At 47.4% G+C, this 23737-nt stretch overlaps 1 protein-coding gene across 1 annotated transcript; it reads left to right on the forward strand.

Annotated features, from left to right (window-relative positions):
- Window positions 1-5514: 5514 nt before the first annotated feature.
- Window positions 5515-22212, forward strand: MLYCD (malonyl-CoA decarboxylase). The gene is made up of 5 exons (XM_025370922.1): window positions 5515-6076; window positions 13308-13420; window positions 14454-14610; window positions 18275-18424; window positions 20993-22212. The coding sequence occupies exons 1-5, from the start codon at window positions 5549-5551 to the stop codon at window positions 21524-21526; spliced, it is 1482 nt and encodes a 493-aa protein (XP_025226707.1). The 5' UTR covers window positions 5515-5548; the 3' UTR covers window positions 21527-22212.
- Window positions 22213-23737: the final 1525 nt, after the last annotated feature.

The following is a 23737-nucleotide window of genomic DNA, read 5'->3' on the forward strand; positions in this document are numbered from 1 at the left end:
AGACAGGGTTTCATCATGTTGGCCAGGTTGGCCTCAAATGATCCTGGCTTCAAATGATCCACCCACCTTCGCTTCCCAAAGTGCTGGGATTACCGGTGTGAGCCACTGTGCTGGGCCTAATTTTTTTTTAATTTTCTTGAGACAGGGTCTCACTCTGTCACTCAAGCTGGAGTGCAGTGGCATAATCTCGGCTCACTGCAGCCTCAATCTCCCTGGGCTCAAGTGATCCTCCCACCTCAGCCTCCCTAGACGTGTACAATCGCACCTAGTTAATGTTTGTATTTTTTGTAGAGATAGGGTTTTGCCATGTTGCCTGGGCTAGTGAAAATTTTTTTTTAACTCCTCATGTGATTCTAAAGTGTAGCAAGGTTTGAAAACCATTAGTCCAGAGCAGTGATTCTTAATAGCAGGAGGGGCATTAGTCCAAAGCAGCGATTCTCAATAGCAGGAAGACATGTTTGGTACCTGTCGTCTTACCAGGAACTCCTCCCGGCTTCTAGAGGCTCAAGGTCAGAAGTGCTGCTGAGCATCCACATTGCACAGACAGCCCCCATAACAAAGAAGGATCCAACCCCAAATATCACGTCAAGGTTGAGAAACTGGTCTAGAAAGACCGTTACACATGTGCCTCAGGACCAGCAGTCATGTCCATGGATGTTCATAGTAGCATTGCAACAGCATAGGCAAACCAACCCAGATACCACACCAATGAAAATGAAATCTACAGCAGCACATTCATACTGCAGACAATGTCAGTGCACTGTCGGTGAGGGAAAGAGGCAGAAACGGCAGGGGTGAGAGAATAGGGGCTTCCCTGGTGGGAAGGGGTCTCCTGGAATTGTGGCTGCATTCCCGATACCCAGTGAGTTTATGAGTCTGTCTTCTTTCTAGGCTGCTTGGTTAGCTTGACATTTCATGGGAAATTTTATCCTATTTGGTCTTTTTAAGTAATGTGGGCAATTCAAGTAAAGAAAAAAACATCAGTATGCACGAAAGTATTTCCTACAGTACGAGATGTATATATATAATAGCAAAAAAATAATTAGAAATTATGTAAATATCCAGAAATGGGAAAGTGATTACAACAATTATGGTACATACACTCAATTGAATGTTATGCAGCCATTAAAAAGGATAATTATGAAGGTGATTTAGAAACGTGGGAAGTGTTTGTGATACGATGGCAAGTGAAAAAAAACAAAATCAACAGCACAAACACAGTGATTACAACTCTAAAAAATATGTTGGCCTGTGGACAAATACTGAAAGGATTTGCAGAAATAAAAGCTCTAGTGATTAAGATGCTAGGATTATGGGTGATTATTTATTTTTTCTTTTTTCCAAGATGTTCTTTATTTTTATTTATTATTTATTATTTATTTTTATTTTTATTTTTTTTTTGAGGCAGAGTTTCACTCTTGTTACCCAGGCTGGAATGCAATAGTGCAATCTGGGCTCACTCTAGCCTTCACCTCCCAGGGTCAAGTGATTCTCCTGCCTCAGCCTCCCGAGTAGCTGGAATTACAGGCTTGCGCCACCACGCCCGGCTAATTTTTTGTACTTTTAGTAGAGATGGAGTTTCACCATATTGGCCAGGCTGGTCTCAAACTCCTCAGGTGATCCACCCATCTCAGCCTCCCAAAGTGCTGGGATTTTAGATGTGAGCCACTGCACCCAGCCTAATTTTTTTTTATACTTAAAGTAGACATCTTTTGGGATAACTGCCTAGCCCACACCCCTCTTATCTTAACACTGTGTCCCCACCCAAAAGGCTAAATCCCTAACACCTCTGAGGGCTCCATGCTACCCTATATCCCAGTCTAGCCCTGATCCAAACTGAACCAATCAGATTCTCTCTACTGAGTCTTTGAAACTGGTAGAGAAATGCTAATGCCTCTGAGGTAGTTCTGTTTTGTTTTGTTTGTTTGTTTGTTTTCTTTTGAGACAGAGTCTCGCTCTGTTGCCCAGACTGGAGTGCAGTGGCACAATCTCAGCTCACTGCAACCTCCACCTCCCGGGTTCAAGTAATTCTCTGCCTCAGCCTCCTGAGTACCTGGGATCACAGGCACCTGCCACCATGCCCTGCTAATTTTTGTATTTTTAGTAAAGACGGAATTTCACCATCTTGGCCAGGCTGGTCTTCAACTCCTGACCTCATGATCTGCCCGCCTTGGCCTCCCAAACTGCTGAGATAACAGGCGTGAGTCACTGCGCCTGGCTAATTTTTCGTATTTTTAGTGGAGATGGGGTTTCACCATGTTAGCCAGGATGGTCTCGATCTCCTGACCTCGTGATTCACCTGCCTCAGCCTACCAAAGTGCTGGGATTACAGGCATGAGCCACCGCACCTGGCCGGAATTCTTTATATAATCCAGATACAGACCCTTATCAGATATATGATTTGCAAATATTTCTCCCACTCTGTCGCTCATCTTTTTACTTTATTGATGGTGTCCTTCAACGCATAAAAGTTTCTCATTTTGATGAGGTCCAAGTTATCTATTTTTCTTTTGTTGTTTGCGCTTGTGATGTCATATTTAAGAAATAATCACCTATTGCAAAGTCATGAAGATTTACACCTATTTTCCCTTCTAAGGATTTTATAGTCTTAGCTCTTACATGTAGGTCTTTGATCCATTTTGAGTTAATTCTTATATATGCTGTGAGGTAGGTAGGGGTCTATGTTTGTTATTTTGCTTGTAGATGTCTAGTTGTCCCCATCCCATTTGTTGAAAAGACTCTCTTTTACCCACTGAATGGTCTTAAAACCTTTGTCAAAAATCAATTGACCAAGCCAGCACAGTGGCTCACGCCTGTAATCCCAGCACTTTGGGAGGCCAAGGCAGGCAGATCACAAGGTTAGGAGTTCGAGACCAGCCTAGCCAACATAGTGAAACCCTGTCTCTCCTAAAAATACAAAAATTAGCTGGGTGTGGTGGCACCCACCTGTAGTCCCAGCTACTCAGGAGGCTGAGGCAGGAGAATCACTTGAACCCAGGAGGAGGAGGTTGCAGTGAGCCAAGACCATGCCATTGCACTCCAGCCTGAGTGACAGAGTGAGCCTCTGTCTCAAAAAAAAAAAAAAAAAAAAAAAATCAATTGACCATAGATGTATGGATTTATTTCTGGATGTTCAGTTTTATTCTATTGATTTTTGTGTTTTATCTTTCTGCCAGTACCACATTATTTTGATTACTGTGGCTTTGTAGTAAGTTTGTTCTTCTTTTTAAAGATTGTTTTGGCCACTCAGGGCCCCTAGCATTTCTATATAAATATTAGAATACGTTTTTCTATTTCTGCAAAAAAAAAAAAAGGGCAGTTGAAATTTTAATAGGGATTGTATTAGATCTGTAGGTTAATTTGGGGAGTATTGCCATTGTATTAATCTGTTCTCACGCTGCTGTAAAGAAATACTTGAGACTGGGTAATTCAGAAAGAAAAGAGCTTTAATTGGATCATGGTTCCACAAGTTGTACAGGAGACATAGTGGTTTCTGCTTCTGGGGAGGCCTCAGGAGGCTTCCATTCATGGCGGAAGGCAAAGGGGAAGTGAGGAGCTTCACATGGCCAGAGCAGGAGAAAGAGAGGGGGTGGTGATGCACACTTTTAAACAACCGGATCTCCTGAAAACTCACTATACAGTACCAAGGGGGGATGGTGCTAACCCATTTATGAGAGCTCTACCCCTATGATCCAGTCACTTCTTACCAGGCCCCACTTCCAACACTGGGCTTACAATCAAACGTGAGATTTGGTTGGGACACAGATCCAAACCATATTAGCTATATTAACAATAGTACATCTTCCAGTCCATGAACCATGCATGGACCATTCCATTTGTTCAGGTCTTGTTTAATTTCCTTCAATACTGTTCTATGGTTTTCCATCTACCAGTCTCACACTTCCTTGGTTAAACACGTTTCTTTTACCCTTTTAGATGTTCTTGTAAATAGAACTGTTTTCTTAATTTCATCTTTGGATTAGAGCAGTCTTTTGAAATAAGGACCTGAGTGGGGAAAAAGCAGAAGATGGCTGTTGACACCTAGAGAAAAACAAGTATAAACACAGAGAAAAAAAAAAACAGAAGCCAGAAATTACATTAAAAGGAAGGCACTGGGAAAGTTGAGAAAGAAACAGGGTTGTGGGGGTACGACACTTAGCAAATGCTTAAGCAAAGTCAAGTTTTCAAGACAAGATTCCTAAAGCAAGGCAGCAGTATCCTACGATAGACAACAGCTCACTCGACAAGGAAAACAAACACCAAGTTTTGACCAGACCGACTCCCTTAGCCAGCTGGCAATATGGTTTCACCACTTCTTAGAAAAGAGGAACAGAGAGGTGTGCTCAAAAGCCACCACTAGCCCTTCAGATTGTTTTGTGTGTCTGTGTCTTGGCAGAATGAGCCAAACATAGTTTCTTCATGCCCCATAAGATGAGACACACCTAGCAAAAGCTGTCTTCATACAGAACTACCTCCTGGTGTCTTCATCCTGCAAGACCTGCACCAGAGGGTTCTACCTATAGAAATCCTAGCACCTAGATGTAGTCAACCAAGTACATGGCTCCCTCACCCTCCAACCAAAGATGCTATATTTCCATCTGAGTGGAACAAAATCCCACTGTTTCATAACGCCTCCGGCAATTTTGCATGTGGGAGACATGGTTGGTATGTGACATTCTCGTCTACAAATTGTAATGGATTGGGGAAGGAGGGAGAAATAGAGTTCAGGCCTAACTTTCTAGAGGACAAAATAAATCTCTCTTGGTAACTGCAATTATCTGAAAACTATTTCAAAGAAAACTCTTTGTGTCATCCTGGCATTTGCTCAAGGGCATGGCTTTCCATCAGTCTCTCCATCTCTATGTCTCTCTTACATACATATGTATGTGTATATGCATACGTATGTGTATATACATGCCTACATATAGACATATTCTCTCTCTCTCCACACACACACACCCCTCCAACCTCTGTGGCTCTGGGAGTCATCTGTGTAAGAAGACCCTGACGCGAATACTGAGTGCCTAGGCAGGGGTCAAACAAAGGCCACAGGATTGCCACAAACACCTTTAAGCACGCAGATTCTTTGGCTCCTGCCAGACACTGAATCTGAATCTCTAGGATTCTGATTTCAGAGCCCAGGAATCCTCGAATGCAGGAGTTCCCAGGTGACTCTGATGCACCTGGAGGCGCTCAGATCTAGAGAGGAGGCGGCATTTGCGCAGTGCAGTCGGGGAAGAGAGGAGGGGCTGGGCCGGTGCCTTTAGGCGGCCAGGTGTTAGGACTAGAGGACAAGCCGCCAGCTGAGCCGGAGGAGGCCCCGAAGCACCCCCGCCGCGGGGCGGTAACCTTTGGCCATACTTGGCCTCCGGCCTGCGCCAGAGCCGCTCCGCCCCCGCCGCCTCGCCCCGCCGCCCCGCCCTCCGATTGGCCGCCTCCCCATCCCGGCCCCCGGCCTCGGCCAATGGGGCCAGCGTGCGCCGGAAGCCGGAAGCCGGAAGCGCGGCAGCGGCGGCTGCTCTCCCCCTCGGCAGCTGTTTTCGGCACCATGCGAGGCCTCGGGCCAGGCTTGACGGCCAGGCGTCTCCTCCCGCTGCGGTTTCCCCCGCGGCCGCCCGGGCCCCGGCTGGCTAGCGGGCAGGCGACTGGCGCCCTGGAGCGGGCCATGGACGAGCTGCTGCGCCGCGCGGTGCCGCCGACACCGGCCTACGAGCTGCGCGAGAAAACACCGGCGCCCGCCGAGGGTCAGTGCGCGGACTTCGTGAGCTTCTACGGCGGGCTGGCCGAGACAGCCGAGCGGGCCGAGCTGCTGGGCCGCCTGGCGCGGGGCTTCGGCGTGGACCACGGCCAGGTGGCGGAGCAGAGCGCCGGCGTGCTCCAGCTGCGCCAGCAGCAGCGGGAGGCGGCGGTGCTGCTGCAGGCCGAGGACCGGCTGCGCTACGCGCTGGTGCCGCGCTACCGCGGCCTCTTCCACCACATCAGCAAGCTGGACGGCGGCGTGCGCTTCCTGGTGCAGCTGCGGGCCGACCTGCTCGAGGCTCAGGCCCTTAAGCTGGTGGAGGGGCCGGACGTCCGGGTAAGGGGCCGCCCTCGACCCCCCGGCAGCGCGGACTGGCCGCTCTCCTCGAGTAGTCCTCATTTGCCCCCTCCAAGCCCCACACACCCCACCTTCCCTGCCTGAAACCACGCTCACTTCGCCCGCAGTTACAGCTCACCAACTCTCCCCTTCCCACGCTGAGTCCTGGCCTCGTCAGAGCACACCCCCGCCTCCCTCCAGTCTGTCCTTGAAGTCCCCACTTGTATAGTGTTTACTAAATACTCAGCATTTGGTGGCCTTGAAGGTAACTGTCGCCTCCTGTACCTGATGAGTGTGTGCTCTACAGTCTCTTTTTTAATTGTTGTAGCTGATTAAAGTGTTTCATCTATATGGTATACCTGAACTTGAGCATCAGGCTGAGCATCAGGCAGCCTTCTGAGACCCTGAATAGTGTTTCAGAGGTTAATTGGGCACCCGCTATGTGTGAGACATTGTCCTGAGAAGTCCTGTGAAATACACAAAGGTAAATAGGACTCAAGGTCACCACCAGCACCACTCCGGAATCTCCATGGCTTCTGGCCTTCTCTGTGCTTCGTGACTTTTGGGAGGACATTTAACACCCTGAGTTCGGTACTTACTGTGATGATTCTGAGTTGACTTGAGGTAATCAAGCATTAGCACAGTTCATTCGTGTTAGATGCAGATACAGACTTTGAGATTTAAATGATTATGACCCGAAAGAAGGCCTAAAGCATATACTCTCCTTTTATATTGTTAGTATTAAATACGGCGAAACACTAGCCTGCCCCCCCCCTTTTTTTTTTTTTTTTTTTTTTTTTTTGAGATAGGGTCTCACTCTGTTCCCTAGGCTGGAGTACAGTGGTGCTTTCACGGCTCACTGCAGCCTCGACTTCCCCAGGCTCAAGCAGTCTTCCCACCTCAGCCTCCTGAGTAGCTGGAACTACAGGCGCAGGCCACATGCCCGGCTAATTTTTGTTATTTTTTTGTAGAGGGTGCGTTTCACCATTTTGCCCAGGCTTAACCTGCCCTTTTAATTAATGAAAAATGATGTAAATGTTTCAGGAAGTTTTGGACATTCAGAAGTTTGTTATGTACAGTTGGAGTTAAAAAAAAAAAATTGAATGATTGAGTGGTTATGACCTGACCCATTTAAGAACTCTAATACTGGTTTAATAGTTTCATTTTCATTCCTTCAGTCTTACGTGGATGATAACACGTATCCCTTTTACAGTAAAGGAGAAGATGCTCAGGTTATGTGACTTGTCCTTAAATTCAGAGCAAAAAACTCTTGCTGATCACCCACCCAAATCCAGGGTTCTTTGCCCTATGCTGTATCACTGTCTTACTGTGTGAGTTAATCAGATGTTTATTAGAAACTTTCTTACCTTTTTTGGCTACTTAGATGCATAAAATCGGGCATAATTAAGTATGGGATTAATGTCAAGAGTGACAACAGTGGCCATGATTTGATTCCCCATGATAGCTGGTTAATTTACAGTGCTGTTACTGAGGGCCAGGCATCTTTGGCCATAAGATTCTCAGACAGAAAGCCCACAGTTGCTAATTGCATGACATGAAATCACTCAAGAATTCTTACCGTGTTGAATTGTCATGTTCTGGTCTCAAGCCCGGTCTGAATAGCTGAGTTTCTGATCCACACTTGCACATAGTACTTGGCAATATATCATCCCCCCAAGTAAGTGATCAGCTCCTCAAAAACTGGGAAACTTATCTTAAATTTCTTGCATAGCAGAGTGATGAATGAGTCATTGCAATAGATTCCTGGGTGCCCTGGCATGAGACATACTTGACACACTAATCATTCAGCATTTATGTGGAGGTGAGACTGCCCCACACTCTGTCGTAGATTTTTGAGCCTGGAAGGAAGCCACGAAGGGCTGGAAAGGTTTCTGCCCAGCTGGGAGGGTCCTCATATCAGACATTGACCAGCTTTGTCCCTTGTTGATTTCTCACATCCGGTCCAATTCTGAATTCCCTGGTTCTGTGAGATGTTGTGGAATACATCCTTTTGTTCTTCCCCACTCAGGAAAACTCTTGGTTATCACATCGTTGGGAAGGAACACGACTGAACACACTCACATCCAGACTTGACTGTTGAAAGAAAGGAGCTGGCCCCTGGGAAATACAGAGGCTGCTGAGTCCTCAGACATTCACACATTTCCTTGCTTTTTGACCAAGGCTGTCTATATACATAAGGGAAAAAAAATACATTGCATACTGTAATATTAGGCCAGAAGTCCTGTGGACCAGAGATATCAAACAGAATGAATAATGGCAGCCTGATCTTTGCCTCTGCATATGGTTAGGACATAACCATATGCATATGGTTAGGATTGCTTTATTGTGCCCCTTCCATTTCTTTACCTAGAAACCCCAACCTTACATTCAGTGCATATAACTGTTAGTAGCCAAAACTGTTAATTCCCTTCCCCTTCCCTTGCTCTGCGTAGTTTTCTCATATATACACGTATATGTGTATGTGTATATGTGTGTGTGTGTGTGTGTATATATATATATAGATGGGTTTTTGTTTTGTTGTTTATGGTTTTTTTTAGAGATGGGATCTTGTTGTGTTTCCCAGGCTGGTCTTGAACTTCTGGCCTCAAGCAAGCAATCCTCCAGTCCCAAGTGCTGGGATTATAGATCGGTGTGAGCCCAAGTATAATTTTTTTAAAATCCCTGTCATTTAAACATTTAAATCAGTCTGAGAATAGAGTTACATTTTTCTGTACATATAAACTGTCAACTGGAATCTGATATTGTAACCTATGTGATCTATTTTTTTATCTGATTTTTTTTTTTTTTTTTTGAGACGGAGTCTTGCTCTGTTGCCCAGGCTGTAGTGCAGCAGCACAATCTCGGCTCACTTCAACTTCTGCCTCCTGGGTTCAAGTGATTCTCCCACCTCAGTCTCCCGAGTAGCTGGGATTACAGGCACTTGCGAACACTCCTGGCTAATTTTTATATTTTTAGTAAAGACGGAGTTTTGCTGTTGGCCAGGCTGGTCTCGAACTCCTGACCTCAGATGATCTGCCCGTCTTGGCCTTCCAAAGTGCTGGAATTACAGGTGTGAACCACTGTGCCTGGCTGTGTGCTTTCTTTTTAAAATGTTCTTTTCCTCTGGTCCAAGTGAGTTTGGAGGTTTGTTACCATGCCTGGATTTGTGGCCACAAAACGTGGAGGAGTTTGTAGGTATGTGTGTCCCTGTGGTTGTATGGTAGATGTGGGAATGACGATGTGATGTGTCTAGGGAGTGGTGGTTTATAGGCTTTTTGTTTTTCTCCAGAGGCCCAGTTGGTTGACGACTTCAATTTCTTGGAGGTGAAATCCCAGTGAAACCGAGTCAAATCCCCAGTAGAGGGGAAGGTCTGAGCATGGTTCAGCAGTTTGTGGGCACTCAAGGGAGGTTGGCCTTTAATTCGTGGAAAGGGTTCCTGATGGGCGGTTTGGACCTCGGTGGAATGAGAGGCGTTCGAACCTTAACAGAGGCACAGAAACTAGAGAGGGACCTGGTTCCCACTGTCACAGCCACCCGGCCATGCTAGACCCTTGTGTATCCTCTGCCTTTTAGTTAATAGGGTACTCTTTGTTGGATCTAGTAAATTCTATGCTTAGCTGTGCTAAATGATACTTATTTTGAGATAGGAAAGTATATCCATAGTATAAAGTGTACACCTGCGGAGTGGAAGCTTATGTGAGTGGGAATTGCCCCCAAGTTTCTCAGCCTCTGCAGTGCTACCCTCATCCATGGCTTTCCACTCCCTTCCCCAGCGCAGGGCTTCTGGGCAAGGGAAGGTGACTTTTCTTCCATACCAAAATAAGCAGATCTTGATAGAGCCTCAAAAGAGGGTACCAATTTATCTTTTAAAAGGAAAAGTTGGCTGGTCTAAACAGTGTCATACAAGTCAATGGAATTAACAATACAGAATACACAGAGCTGGATGCAGTGGCACGCACCTGTAGTCCCTGCTACTTGCGAGGTTCAGCTGAGCCCGGGAGTTCAGCCTGGCCAACATAGCAAGACCTGCCTCTGAAAAAAAAAAAAAGAAGCAGCACTCCAGCAGAATACACTGAGAACTGTCGCTACCCTTAGCATCACCAGGATATTCCCAGCAGTTGTGTTTCTCAGTCTTGTGTTGGTGATAAATGGTGGCTGAATTAATGCATGCACAGTCGCGGAGGCTTCTTTCCCTGGTGGTGTTTGTATCCCGGCAACCTTGCGGCGTGCCTGAACAGCTGCTGCCGGTGTTAGAACTGAGCAACGGAGACTTCTGACCTTTAGCCCAGATTCCCAGTCCTCGTGTACCAGTGTCACATTTTGTAGCTGTCAGGAGCCCAAAATAGAATGAAGAGATTTGTAGGGGAGGAGCTTTCATCAGCCAAACCATTTCTTTCATAATTAATATTGAACTGATAGTAAAACTAGGTATTTTCAGCTTTTTTCCTATCATGAATGTAAGAGAGATGCCGGTACCTCTTACACAGAGCTCAGCTCATCTGTTCCTAACCTGGGGTACAGAAGTCCTTTTGGCCACTGGGATAGTCCATAGGTAAGTATCAGAGGAGCCCATGAACCCCAGGAAAACATGTGCCCAATTTTATTAATGTGTTTGCAATGTTCTGGGGACAGGGCCTGTGGTTTTTAACACATACTCAAGAGTGTGAGAGGATCCCAGGAAGATTAAGAGCCGCTGTAGTCAAATGCAGAAAATACAGTTTTATAAAGGGCCATTCCGTGACACCTAGCAAACAGTCTCTCTCATCCTCCCCTCCTGCTACGTACTAATCACCGTTCGTTCCATTTTTCCATCTTTCTCATTTGATATCAATCGATTAGTGAATGCTTTGCGAACCATAGAAATGAATCAGAAGTGGACCCTGCCTTGATGGAGTTTACAACCAAGTAAAGGAGATTCAGTGATGGAATGTAAAGTTAAAAGGAATTGCAGAGATCGTCTGGTTCAGCCACCTATCCAATGCTTAAATCCGTTTTCAAACAGCTCTGCTCAGTTCTGTCCACCTGTGCTTGGTGACTTCCAGTGCTGAGGGTCACCGTCTCCCAGGATGACCTCTGTGGACAGCTCCCGCTATTCAAAAGTTCCTCTTTACACTAAATTGAGTCCATGTCTGACTGTCCATCACTTACACCAGTCGGTCTAGATTTACTTTCCCAGCCCCCATGGGGTCACACAGAACAAATTTGTGGCCTCTTTCATGCCCTAGTGCTTAAACATGTAAAGGGAGATCTCACCTCCTTCCGAAAACGTCTCTGAGCCACCATTCCAAAACCTGCAACTCTTCCCCAGGTGACAAAGTTGTGAGTCCTTTCACCCTTTAACAGGAATTAAAATGTAAAATAATTTTATAAAATTTGGAAGCTGAGGCAGGAGAATCACTTGAACCTGGGAGGCAGAGGTTGCAGTGAGCTGAGATTGCACCACTGCACTCCAGCCTGGGTGACAGAGCAAGACTCCGTCTCTAAAAAAAAAAAGAAAAGAAAAGAAAATAACTGTTATAAAGCCACTCTTTATAGGTGTTGCCCATTGTGTTCTTCATGTCCCTTATAGAGAGAGTCAGAAGGTCATTCTTTTATCAGACGTCCTGAGATGTTTACTATTATTTAATAATAATGTTCAGTGGATGTGTTGGTATGTAATTTATGAGTAACAAAGACCCAAAATAGCATGATTTGAATATGACAGAAGTTTGTCTCTCATGTGAGTCTGGAGGTCGGCAGCCCAGAGCTGATTCTGCTCTTTGGTGCTCTTGGTGGATCCAGACTTGAATCTTGTCGCTCTGCCCAGAAAAACTTTCATCTCCAAAGCAGCCCAAGATGGCTGCTCCAGTGCCAGCCATCACACCACCTTCCAGTCTGCAGTGGAAAGGACAAAGAGAAAGATGGGCCAAGGGCTTGCTCCTGCTGTCTTTCCAAGTTCCCCAAAGTGGCTGCAGGAGACCTCTGCTTACCCCTCATTGGCCAGAACTCTGTCACATGGCTACCCCCAGCCACAGGGCAGTCTTTATTCTGGACAGCTGTGTCCCTAGCTGAAAAGTGAGGTTTCTGTTAATTTGGAAGAAAAGGATACAGCCATTGGAGAACAACAAGCCGTGGCTGTGCAGGCGACACCGAGACGACGCTGCTCCTGCTCAAGGCCTTCTGTTCTGCTCTTGCTGGAAAAGCTTCAGTGCAAATATATCTTGGGTGGTCGAGTCAATTCACATCATTTTTGGAAGTAGATAAGATATAATAAAGATATAAATAATTGAAGCAAAATTAAGATAATTTCATCACCTCTGAAATGCATTGGTTGCCAGATATACTATTATGTCCCTCTAAGGTAGATTTAAAATGCTGCCAGTTATGGCGAGGCACAGTGGCTCATGCCTGTAATCCCAGCACTTTGAGAGGCCGAGGCAGGTGGGTTGCCTGACCTCGGGAGCTCGAGATCAGCCTGGGCAATATGGCAAAACCCCATTTCTACAAAAGAATACAAAAAAAATTTACCCGGGCGTGGTGGAATTCACCTGTAGTCCCAGCTACTTGGAGGGCTGAGACAGGGGGATCACGTGAGCCCAGGAGGTCAAGGCTGTAGTGAGCTGTGTTCATGCCATTGCACTGCAGCCTGGGTGACAGAGTGAGACCCCATCTCTCAAAAAAAATAATGCTGCCAATTAGACTGTGACCCGCCGTCATTCAAAAGCTGCATCCTGACTTGAGAGATGTTAAAATATGAAAATGTACATCTCTCAGTTGATAAAATAGGGCTCCTGGACCAAGTACTTGTTTTTTTTAGGAAACGTAGGAGTAATGTTTTGACGTATCAAAGAAGGTTCCCAGGAGGATGAGGATAGTGCTGCTGACACCCTTGCTGGCTTAGTTTTCCCTTACAGTGCATCTTTCGTTGTTATGTTAATTCGATATAATTAGTATCCTCACTGTGGTGAACACATTGGAACATATTATTTGATTTAGGCAACTTAGTTCAAATTGAATTGTTTCCATTCAGGGGTCTTACGGACTGAAGTAGTTAAGTCTAAATAGAGTGTTGAATGAAAGCCTGACTTGGTTTGAGATAAGAGTCTCACAGAGGAATCTCGGGAAAAGCTGTTTGGAGAATCGTCTTGCGCAGTTGTCTGCTTGAGCATTTTCATTCCCTGTGCTGGCCACAACACAGAGATGGGCTTGATCTGTTGCCCATTGAAGGCCTGGGCTTTATCTTCTTTTCAGGAAATGAATGGCGTGCTGAAGGGAATGCTCTCAGAATGGTTTTCCTCCGGGTTCCTGAACCTAGAACGGGTTACCTGGCATTCACCGTGTGAAGTGCTTCAGAAAATCAGTGAGTAAGTATTAAGGTTTTCATTTTCTTTGTACATATATGTTTCATGTATATTTATGTATGTTTTATATTGGCTAAAAGCCAATCTATCTTCATTCACATGTACAGTTTATTTCAAGTCTAATAAAATCCAAACACAGTATTTGCAAATGCTGCGGCCGTCACCACACATGATACTAAGATCATGGAGGAAGAGGAAGGGGCACCGAGAGAAACCGATGCGTCTGTCAGGGACCTGCGTGGGTTCTTATTTGTGTCCTCTTATTTAAAGCAAACACGCCCATTTTCTCTCTTCCCAAGACTCCATGATCAGAGTTGTAGAAACTCACTGGACCAAGCATTTGCATTCGTAATCAAAACAGCATTTGGCCCACCTGGTGGTTAAGATGTTTCCCTGGGTTAAAATCTCTAAACAAGCTATATCATGCGTTACCTCCAGGACCCAGTATAACACAGGCTAGCATGTCATGGTGGCCTCACAACCCGGGACTCTTTGCACGTAGGTGTCTTCACATTACAAGTTGTCCCATGGAATCCAAGGTTTGAAAAGTGTCCTATTTGAAATGTAACCAATTCAAAGGGCTGACAGTGCCTGCTGCCATTTCACGTGCTGAAAACAAAATAGCAGTGGGGTGAGGTTGCTAGAAGACACCAGATGAGCCCCGTGTTTGCAGCGCTGACAGGGCTTCACAGAGATCCCGAGGAAAGAGAAGACGCAGTGTTCGACACCAAGCATTTGATTAGGTTTCACCTGAAAATCTGCGTGAATCCTTCCCCGGAGCCTTACAAACTCCTCTTAAAACTGGGGTTAAAATTGGAGCACCATTTTGTGTGTAAAATGGTCATTCACTGTAGTTCCTCTCAGTGGGTGCTGTTTCTCATGAAAATGACTTTCCTTGACTCTTCCAGAAGAGTCCATTAAAGCTCTATTTAAAGAACTTGTTTGACTTAGATGAATAGTATGAATAGGAGTCAGCAACCATTACTTAAGTTGTGAATTATGCATTTGTCTTACCTCTTTATAAATTTCGCCCCAGGGCTGAGGCTGTGCATCCTGTAAAAAACTGGATGGACATGAAGCGCCGCGTTGGGCCCTACAGAAGATGTTACTTCTTTTCTCACTGTTCAACTCCTGGGGAGCCCCTGGTCGTTTTGCATGTGGCACTGACTGGTGACATCTCCAGCAACATCCAGGTACCTGCGATGGTCAATCAGGGACAAGATAGGCACCCACAGAGCACAGGGCCCCTTGTGTTTTTGTTTTGTTTTGTTTTGTTTTTACTTGATTTTATCCTCTTTTTTTTTTTTTTTTTTCAAATAAATGGTTTTGGGCTTTTTAATTGGTTACATAAAATCTCCAGATTTGTAGGTGTAGAGTGTAGAAGTGTAGCGGGAAGACAGTTATGGAGCAAGGAGAGCATTCATCTGGCTGCGTTGATCTTAGGTTGAGATACAGTTAAAGTCTATCACAGAACGTGTTTGTGAGGCAGAAAATAATTGTGAAGGGAGAAGAGATGGGATACCTGGTTCATACATGGTTCACCTTTACAGCTTTTGTTAAGTGTCTGTGGGGAGTTTTGAAAGATACTTGATTAGAAAATTGAAAGAGACACATCCCTCATGCCTGATGTGGGCCCAGGACACTCCCCGGCGAGTGGAGGTTATGGGACTTGGGGTTGATAGCCCCGTCCTGTGGCAAGCTGCTCTGCTCCTGGATGAGTTTGGCAAGAATGTCTGAAGCGCTCTGCAGGCCCACAGGGGCAGAAGAACCAGGGACCACATTGCAGGGTCTGGAAATGGGAGTGCTAAAGACAGGTGGCAGGGAGCATGAGACCCCTGGGGCAGCGCAGGTTGCTTAGGCCAGGAGGACAGGAGGGCCTGTTAGGAAGCTAAGTGGATGATGGCCCATCACAAGGTGAGTGCCCTAAGCAGGTGTCCCGCTGAGAAGTTAGAGAAGTTGAGTAGGGCAAATGAGCAGACGTTCCTGATCACCAAGGAGAAATGCATTCCCTTACAATGTTTGTGTGTGAAAGAGTCACACTCCAGCGTCCTGTTGGTGCGACTAGGGGCCATTCTGACTTCTCTGAGGGCAGTTTGGCAACATGGATGAAAATTCAGAATGTGCATTCCTCCTGGCCTAAAAAGTCCACTCTTAAGAGCTTCTGCTGGGGAGGTGCTCAGCCCTGAGAGTCAGATGGCTGTTCCTGCAGCATTGCTGACAGTTTGAAAGGCTGGAGATGATATCCGAGGGCCCATCAGGAGAGAATGGGCTCCAGGAGGGCGGTGTAGACACATGGCGCGGCCTCACGTACGTCGGATATCTGTACATGTATTTAAATATTGATGTGGGTTTATATTTTGACATGGAAAACCAGCCTTGACTTATTGTTGAGTAGAAGTTCAGGTTTACACAGTAGCTTGTGTGTGGTGTGGTCTTATGAATAATATTAATAAAATCTGTTGAGTATATGCTCTGTGCTTGTCAGTCTGTGAAGCACATTTTGTGTGTTACTGTTCAGAGCATCCTGTGATTTAGGTGTTTCTTTTTTTTGTTTGTTTGTTTGTTTTAAACAGAGTTTCTCTCTTCTTGCCCAGGCTGGAGTGCAATGGTGCTATCTCGGCTCACTGCAACCTCTGCCTCCCAGGTACAAGCAATTCTGCCTTAGCCTCCTGAGTAGCTGGGATTACAGGCATGTGCCACCATGCCTGACTAATGTTTTTGTATTTTTAGCAGAGACAGGGTTTCACCATGTTGGCCAGGCTGGTCTCGAACTCCTGACCTCAGGTGATCTGCCGTCCTTGGCCTCCGAAAGTGCTGGGATTATAGGCGTGAGCCACTGCGCCTGACTGATTTAGGTATTACTATGAGAAAACTGAGGCTTAGGGGAACATCTGTAACTTACCAATGATCATAGAGCAAGTAAGGGTGGAACTGGAATTCAGACCCAGCTCACGTCCTGACTCTGAGGGGAGATGCCTTCCTTATGTGTAGATTGAGCATATGCATTTGGGCACGTGAGAATGTGTATGGGTGCGCAGTCCTGTGTACATTTGTGTGCATACCGAGAGCCTCTGAGACAGCCTGGAAAGGTGTTCATCAAAAGGGCAGCAGCAACAGGCATGGGGATTAGATTTTGGAGTAATTTGTTATTTTTTCTTCATGCATGGTTTTTTTTTTTTTTTTTTTTTTGCCTCTTTTTGTTTTATTCACTTTGCCTTACAATTCTTTTTGCCTCTTTGACATTACATATACCTCACTCGTATAACTGAAGAAAGTTTTGTTTTTATTTTGAAAACTTTAAAAAAAGATTGCTGGGATTTTTGCATAAGGAATCACAAGATAACTTACAGACTTCTTAAAAAACAAAGGAGAACCGGGCATGGCGGCTCAGGCCTGGAATCCCAGCACTCCAGGAGGCCAAGGCAGCCGGATCACCTGAGGTCAGGAGTTCCAGACCAGCCTGGCCAACATAGTGAAACCCCGTCTCTACTAAAAATACAAAAATTAGCCGGTGTAGTGGTGTGCGCCTGTAGTCCCAGCTACTTGGGTGTCTGAGGCACAAACGAGAATCGCTTGTCCGTAGGCAGAGGTTGCAGTGAGCCGAGATCGTGCTGCTGTACTCCAGCCAGGGCAACAGAGCAAGACTCCGTCTCAAAAAAAAAAAAAAAAAAAAAAAAGGAAAGGAGATAAGCCTGGGAGTGATGTGAAGGGAGCTCTGTTCTGTGAACCACAGAGCTCTTCCATAGAGCACGGTGCGGGACAGCGGGCTCCTCTCGGTCCTCAGAGGATATGTCCTTCGTGTCATGAGCTCTCCCCATTTCCTCACAGCAGTGTTTCTTCACTTTGTAGGAGTCACTGACCCTGTTAAGAATCTGAAGGGAAAAACACTGAGGGCGTTTTCCTCAGGACAGATATGCATAGACTCACACATTCCATACACTATTTCAGGTCTGGACTGACTACCAGACCTCATCTATGTGGTCTAAGCTAAACACTCCCATTCCAGAATCGAAGGTAGCTGGTAGAAGTTAAAATAGTTTCCATGGGTTCTTCAAAAGTAAGCTGGTGTAACCTGCTTCAAAGCAAATGAAAAGGTAGCCCCCTGCTATTCCACTGTTATCCAGTGAGCTTTGGAGTATTAAGGATTATGCTTCAGAGTATTAGGGATTAGAAAACGCTGCCATCAGAATGAGAGGCAGTAAACTCAGATTTCAGCTAAGCGACTTCCCAGTCTAGCTCGTTTCTTAGAATGCCTCGCCGGGACGTCTGTGTTACTGTTTAGGAAAAACAAAGATGGCATGAAACCCAAAAGGTACATGAGAAAGTCAAACAAAGGCATATTTCCTAAAAGAAAAGTATATAGGACTGCATATGGCGTCTTGAGCAATTTGAAAAACCTAGGGTTCAGAGAAAAGGAAGAAAAGCAATTCAGTGGTGGGAAACATCAGCCCTTTAGGAGAAGCCGAAGGAACTGGAGCTGTTTGGTCTCGAGGATCCGTGTGTTACCGCTGAGTGTGGGCAGGAGAGTTACGGAGCAAGTTTTTGTTTGCACAGAGGCCTAAAAGAGACAGAAAGGGACATACATTGCTCTTCAGCAAAGTTTGCATGAAAATTTCAAAATGGTAGAAACGATGCAGCACTGAGGACCCCCAGGGAAGCTGTGGAGTCGCCTCCTCTAGAGAGTTTTCGAAACAGGGCAGCTTTTAGGCTCCATAGCCTACACCCCAGTCGGGGAGCCGAGGTCTCTTCCAGCTCTTCCAGTGCTCTGAGAATTGTCTTCTGGTCCCAGCGACAGGGTTGCCATGTGGGCTGCAGAGTGGCCAGGCCAACCTTAGAACCATCGTTGGTGTTTTCCAGGCAATCGTGAAGGAATGTCCTCCATCAGAAACGGAAGAGAAGAACAGAATTGCTGCTGCGATCTTTTATTCCATCAGTTTGACCCAGCAGGGACTCCAAGGGGTGGAGCTGGGAACATTCCTCATAAAGCGAGTCGTCAAGGAGTTGCAGGTAAGCGCCGCGCAGGGAGCCCCGGTCACGCTTGGCTTCCGTGTGGTCAGGTCCGTGAACTCGTGGGGTGTCAGCTGCCACGAAGGACATGGATGAAGACAGAAGCTAAAGGGAGCGTCAGGGAGTAGAAAAAGTGCCAGAGGCCCCTCAGCAACTCCTAGGAGCCATGAGTCTCCCAGAGAGATGAGAATGATGCTGAGAGAGGCCTCCGGCCCAGCCACCTGCAAGATGCACTTGTGTTCTGAGGTCATCAGCTCTCTAGGGCGACCTCATTCTGACCTGCCCAGGATACTCTTGATTTCATGTGTCCTCCTGGTGTAAGTGTCACTCTGAAGTGTCCCAGCCAGATGGCATAGCTGATGGTCATCCTGCCATGCCTGTCCTCCCCCCTGCCCCTGCCCACACGCTCAGGGCCTCTGACACGTGACATGCTGTTAGCATGGGCGGCCTTCTCATGGCCTGCGAGGGAGTGCTGAGGTGAGACCAGACAGCTCGAAGGTAAATGCATCAGCTTAGTTTTGATCTAACTCCCCTTTCTTGGCTGCCCTGTGAAAAACACATGCACCATCCTACATCAGAAATGTTGATGTTCACTCTGGGCCTAGGCTTTCAAAAACCACCAACCTCATCAGGGGCTTGGATAAATTCCAATGAGTAGAATCTAATGATTAGGTGCAGTAGCTAGATGTTTGCTAGTGAGTGGCTCTGAGCAGGGTGTTCTCTGCGTTGGGGGCTGCAGTTGGCTGCAGCAGAGCCCTTCAAGGACGACAGTGTGGAGTGGGAACGTTTACATGCTCCTAGTAAATTCATAATCAGTTTCAAATTGAAGCCCTCAGGATTCAGCCGCGTATGGGCTTCATTACCACGCCGCCATGTTTCCCCCCGGGTAACAATAAGCCACAGCTCCTTCCCAGTTTCCTCGTTCCTCTGTCTTCGCTGAGGGTGGTGATGAGCAGGGTGGGGTGGGGAAATGTAGCAGGGTAAGGAAGGCAGGAAGAGGAGGAGCATATCCCAGGATTCAGGGGAGTTAGGCCTTAGCCCAGCCGCTGTCCTGAGGGTGCCAGTTACCTGCCCCTGGGCAGCTGCCTAGAAGTCCTCAAAGGGGGTCTAGAAGGGAACGAATGGCCTCTCTGCATGGAGGCGCTCGTCAGGGTTTACAAAAGCAAACACAGGTGGGCGCAGTGGCTCACGCCTGCAATCCCAGCTGAGGCAGGCGGATCACTTGGGGTCGGGAGTTCGAGACCAGCCTGGCCAATGTGGTAAAACCCCGTCTCTACTAAAAATACAAAAATTAGGCATGGTGGCGCATGCCTGTAGTCCCAGCTACTCGGGAGGCTGAGGCAGGAAAATCACTTGAACCCAGGAGGCGGAGGTTGCAGTGAGCCAAGATTGCACCATTGCACTCCAGCCTGGGAGCAAGACTATCTCAAAAAAAAATAATAATAATAAAAGGCAAAAAATCCGAGAGCTACCACGAATGCCCAATGAGAGGAACATGGTGAGGAAAATCCTAATAGTCTTCTCTTTTCATATTACTCTGTGGTTAAAATTCTGTGTTTTTGAATTTTAAATGATAATGAGAAAATGCTCACGATATAAATTCATAATGCAAAATATAAAATAAGTGTCTCACCCATACAAAAATCACATCAGGAAGCACCAGGAGTTTGCTTTAGCAGACTATTGAGAGCAGTTTTCTCAATGTAGTGGAGTATGATGGTTTATTTTCTTCTGTCATTAATTTTTTTTTAAAAAAGCTATAGTGAGCATGTATTAGGTTTATAATCCGAAAGTAGTGGGTTGTTGGAAATGATCATGAGATCTCTACCTAGTTGGGACAATAACGATTGAACCGTGTCATGTGATATGGAGAGATACCTGCAGCGTCCCCCTCCTCCTCCTCTACCCCGTTCTGCACCCACTGTGGTGTGGCTGGGCAGCTCGTCGCTCACCCATCAGTCCCTGGCCACTCGTGTGCCCAGCAACAGAGCAGCTTCTGGGGCCTGACAGGTGGCCATGGGAGGAGCACGGTGTACGAGAAAGACAAGGTCTGCAGTGAGTAGCTGCGGTGCACCAAGCCCCACTCCCCACTGGCCAGCTGTCTGGTTTTAGGCAAGTCCCCCAGCACTCTAGTCTCGGTTTTGCCGACATGAGAAGGGATGTGGAGACGGAGACGCCCTGCCTCGGGGAGTCAGGATGCCTCCAGGGTCTGGCACACATCAGGTTCCTGATAAATATTTCCTGCTGGGCCTGGTGGCGCGTGCCTGTGGTCCCAGCTACTCAGCAGGCCGAGGCAGGAGATGGCTTGGACTCGGGAGATGGAGGCTGCAGTGAGCCATGATGACGCCACTGCACTCCAGCCAGGGCAATAGAGCAAGACCCTGACTCTTAAGAAACAAAAAACAACAGTTCCTTGAAAGAAGATAAATAACATGTACCAAATGTCACTGTGACCACTACACAGCAGCATATGAGCCGTAGGTTGAGAGGTGCTCATCTGTTGGTAATGTACCTGCTGAATTTGTGTGTTTTCTCCGCCTTCCCTTCCACCCCAACCATGCTTTACAGCGAGAGTTTCCTCACCTTGGAGTGTTTTCGAGTCTGTCACCTATACCTGGATTCACCAAATGGCTTCTGGGGCTTCTGAACTCGCAAGTGAAGGACCACGGGAGGAATGAACTCTTCACAGATTCGGAGTGTAAGGAAATCTCGGAGATCACAGGTGGCCCCACTAACGAGACCCTCAAGCTTCTCCTCAGCAGCAGCGAGTGGGTGCAGTCGGAGACCCTGGTGCGGGCGCTGCAGACTCCGCTCATGAGGCTGTGCGCCTGGTACCTGTATGGAGAGAAGCACCGCGGCTACGCGCTGAACCCCGTGGCCAACTTCCACCTGCAGAACGGGGCGGTGCTGTGGCGCATCAACTGGATGGCGGATGTGAGCCTCAAAGGCATCACCGGCTCCTGCGGCCTCATGGCCAACTACCGCTACTTCCTGGAGGAGACGGGCCCCAACAGCACCTCCTACCTCGGCTCCAAGAACATCAAAGCCTCTGAGCAGGTGCTCAGCCTAGTGGCCCAGTTTCAGAAGAACAGCAAGCTCTGACAGTAAACCTCTCCTAAAGCACAAGGCCCCAGCTAAGAAAATGATCGTTTTCAGGAGGGGCCGGGAGTTTTATATCTGAAGGAGTTTTCCAAGCAAAGCCAAAGTTCACTGTGTTCTTGGCCCACAGCCAGGCCACGCTGTGAGGCCAGGCCTCAGCTTCCCTTGCCTTGGGCGAGACGCGCCCAGTGCAAGACGGTTGTGGGTGCGGGTGTACACAGATAGGTGGGTTGATGTGTGTCTCCAGAAGATTTCTCGTTGCCCTTGACCTGGCTCCCTGCCCGGGGCTGGTGCTGTGGTACTTACATCTTCAGGAAGCTGTGCAGCCTCTGCCATTATCGTCCCAGGGGGATCCGGCATCCTCCTAAGGACCAGGGCTAGTGGCCCAGATAAGAGTAGGTGTTCCTTTGCGCTCACAAAACAGAATGCGGCGATGGTTGCTTTAGCCATTTCTCACCATGCAATGCAAAGGGATAAAGGACTGTGCTACACTTCCCGGTTAAATTCTGAAGCTCATAAATGTATGAAAAGGTTTGTGACTTTGCACAAGATGTGTGTAGTAAGTTAAATCGTTGAACACAAAAATGTTGCTGCTTGAGGCATAAGTTGAATGATAGGCTTTAAATGATCAGGGATTCAGGTTCATAATGAACTTCACAGTAAAGAACATGTTTGTTCTGTAAAGCATTAAACATCTGGTTATGTAATGGTGGTCATCTTTAAGATTAGAGACCTGGGAAGGCTGGAATCAGCTAGCCAGCCTGTGGGGAGTTTGGGATGAAGGAGTCTGGGGTGTGTGGGATGAGAACAAAGATGAAGGAAGGGGCAATCACTGTGCTTGTGGGAGGAAGGCGGGTGTGTTTGTGTGTGTATCAGGGCACGTCTCTGTGCGTGTGCACGAGCGTCTGTGTATCGGCAGGTCTGCATGTGCACAAGCATCTCTATGAGGGCATGTCTGTGAGGGTGCACAAGCATCTCTGTATCAGGGCACGTCTGTGTGCATGTGCACGAGCGTCTCTGTGTGTATCAGGGCACGTCTGTGTGCATGTGCACAAGCGTCTCTGTATCAGGGCACGTCTGCATATGCACCAGCATCTCTGTATCAGGGCACGTCTGCATGTGCATGAGCATCTCTGTGTGTATCAGGACACATCTGTGTGCATGTGCACGAGCGTCTATCAGGGCACGTCTGTGTGCGTGTGCACAAGCGTCTCTGTATCAGGGCACGACTGTGTGCGTGTGCACGAGCGTCTCTGTATCAGGGCACGTCTGTGTGTGTGTGCACGAGCATCTCTGTGTATCAGGGCACGTCTGTGCGTGTGCACGAGCGTCTCTGTCAGGGCACATCTGTGTGCATGTGCACGAGCATCTGTATCAGGGCACATCTGTGTGCGTGTGTACAAGTGTTTCTGTATCAGGGCACGTCTGTGTGCGTGTGCACGAGCGTCTGTATGAGCACGTCTGTGTGCATGTGCACGAGCATCTCTGTATCAGGGCACATCTTTGTGCGTGTGCACGTCTGTATCAGTGCACGTGTGTGTGTGCACGAGCGTCTGTGTATCAGCACGTGTGTCTGTGTATCAGCACGTGTGTGTGCATGTGCACGTGCGTCTCTGTGTATCAGGGCACGTCTGTGTGTGCATGAGCGTCTGTATCAGGGCAAGTCTGTGTGCGTGTGTACGAGCATCTGTATTGGGGCACGTCTGTGTGCGTGTGCACGCGTGTCTATCAGGGCACGTGTGTGTGCACGAGCGTCTGTATCAGGGCAAGTCTGTGTGCGTGTGCACGAGCGTCTCTGTGTATCAGGGCATGTCTCTCTGCGTGTGCACAAGTGTCTGTATCAGTGCACGTGTGTGTGCTTGTGCACGAGCATCTGTGTATCAGGGCACGTCTGTGTGCGTTTGCACAAGCGTCTCTGTATCAGGGCACGTCTCTGCGTGTGCACAAGTGTCTCTGTGTCAGTGCACGTGTGTGTGCTTGTGCACGAGCGTCTATCAGGGCACGTCTGTGTGCATGTGCACGAGCGTCTCTGTGTGAGGGCACATCTCTGTGTGTGTGCACAAGTTTATCAGTGCACGTGTGTGTGCTTGTGCACGAGTGTCTCTGTATCAGTGCACGTCTGTGTGCGTGTGCACGAGCGTCTCTGTATCAGTGCACGTCTGTGTGCGTGTGCACGAGCGTCTCTGTATCATCACGTCTGTGCGTGTGCACGAG

This window comes from Theropithecus gelada, chromosome 20, assembly GCF_003255815.1.
Source record: "Theropithecus gelada isolate Dixy chromosome 20, Tgel_1.0, whole genome shotgun sequence".
Lineage (NCBI taxonomy): Eukaryota > Metazoa > Chordata > Mammalia > Primates > Cercopithecidae > Theropithecus > Theropithecus gelada.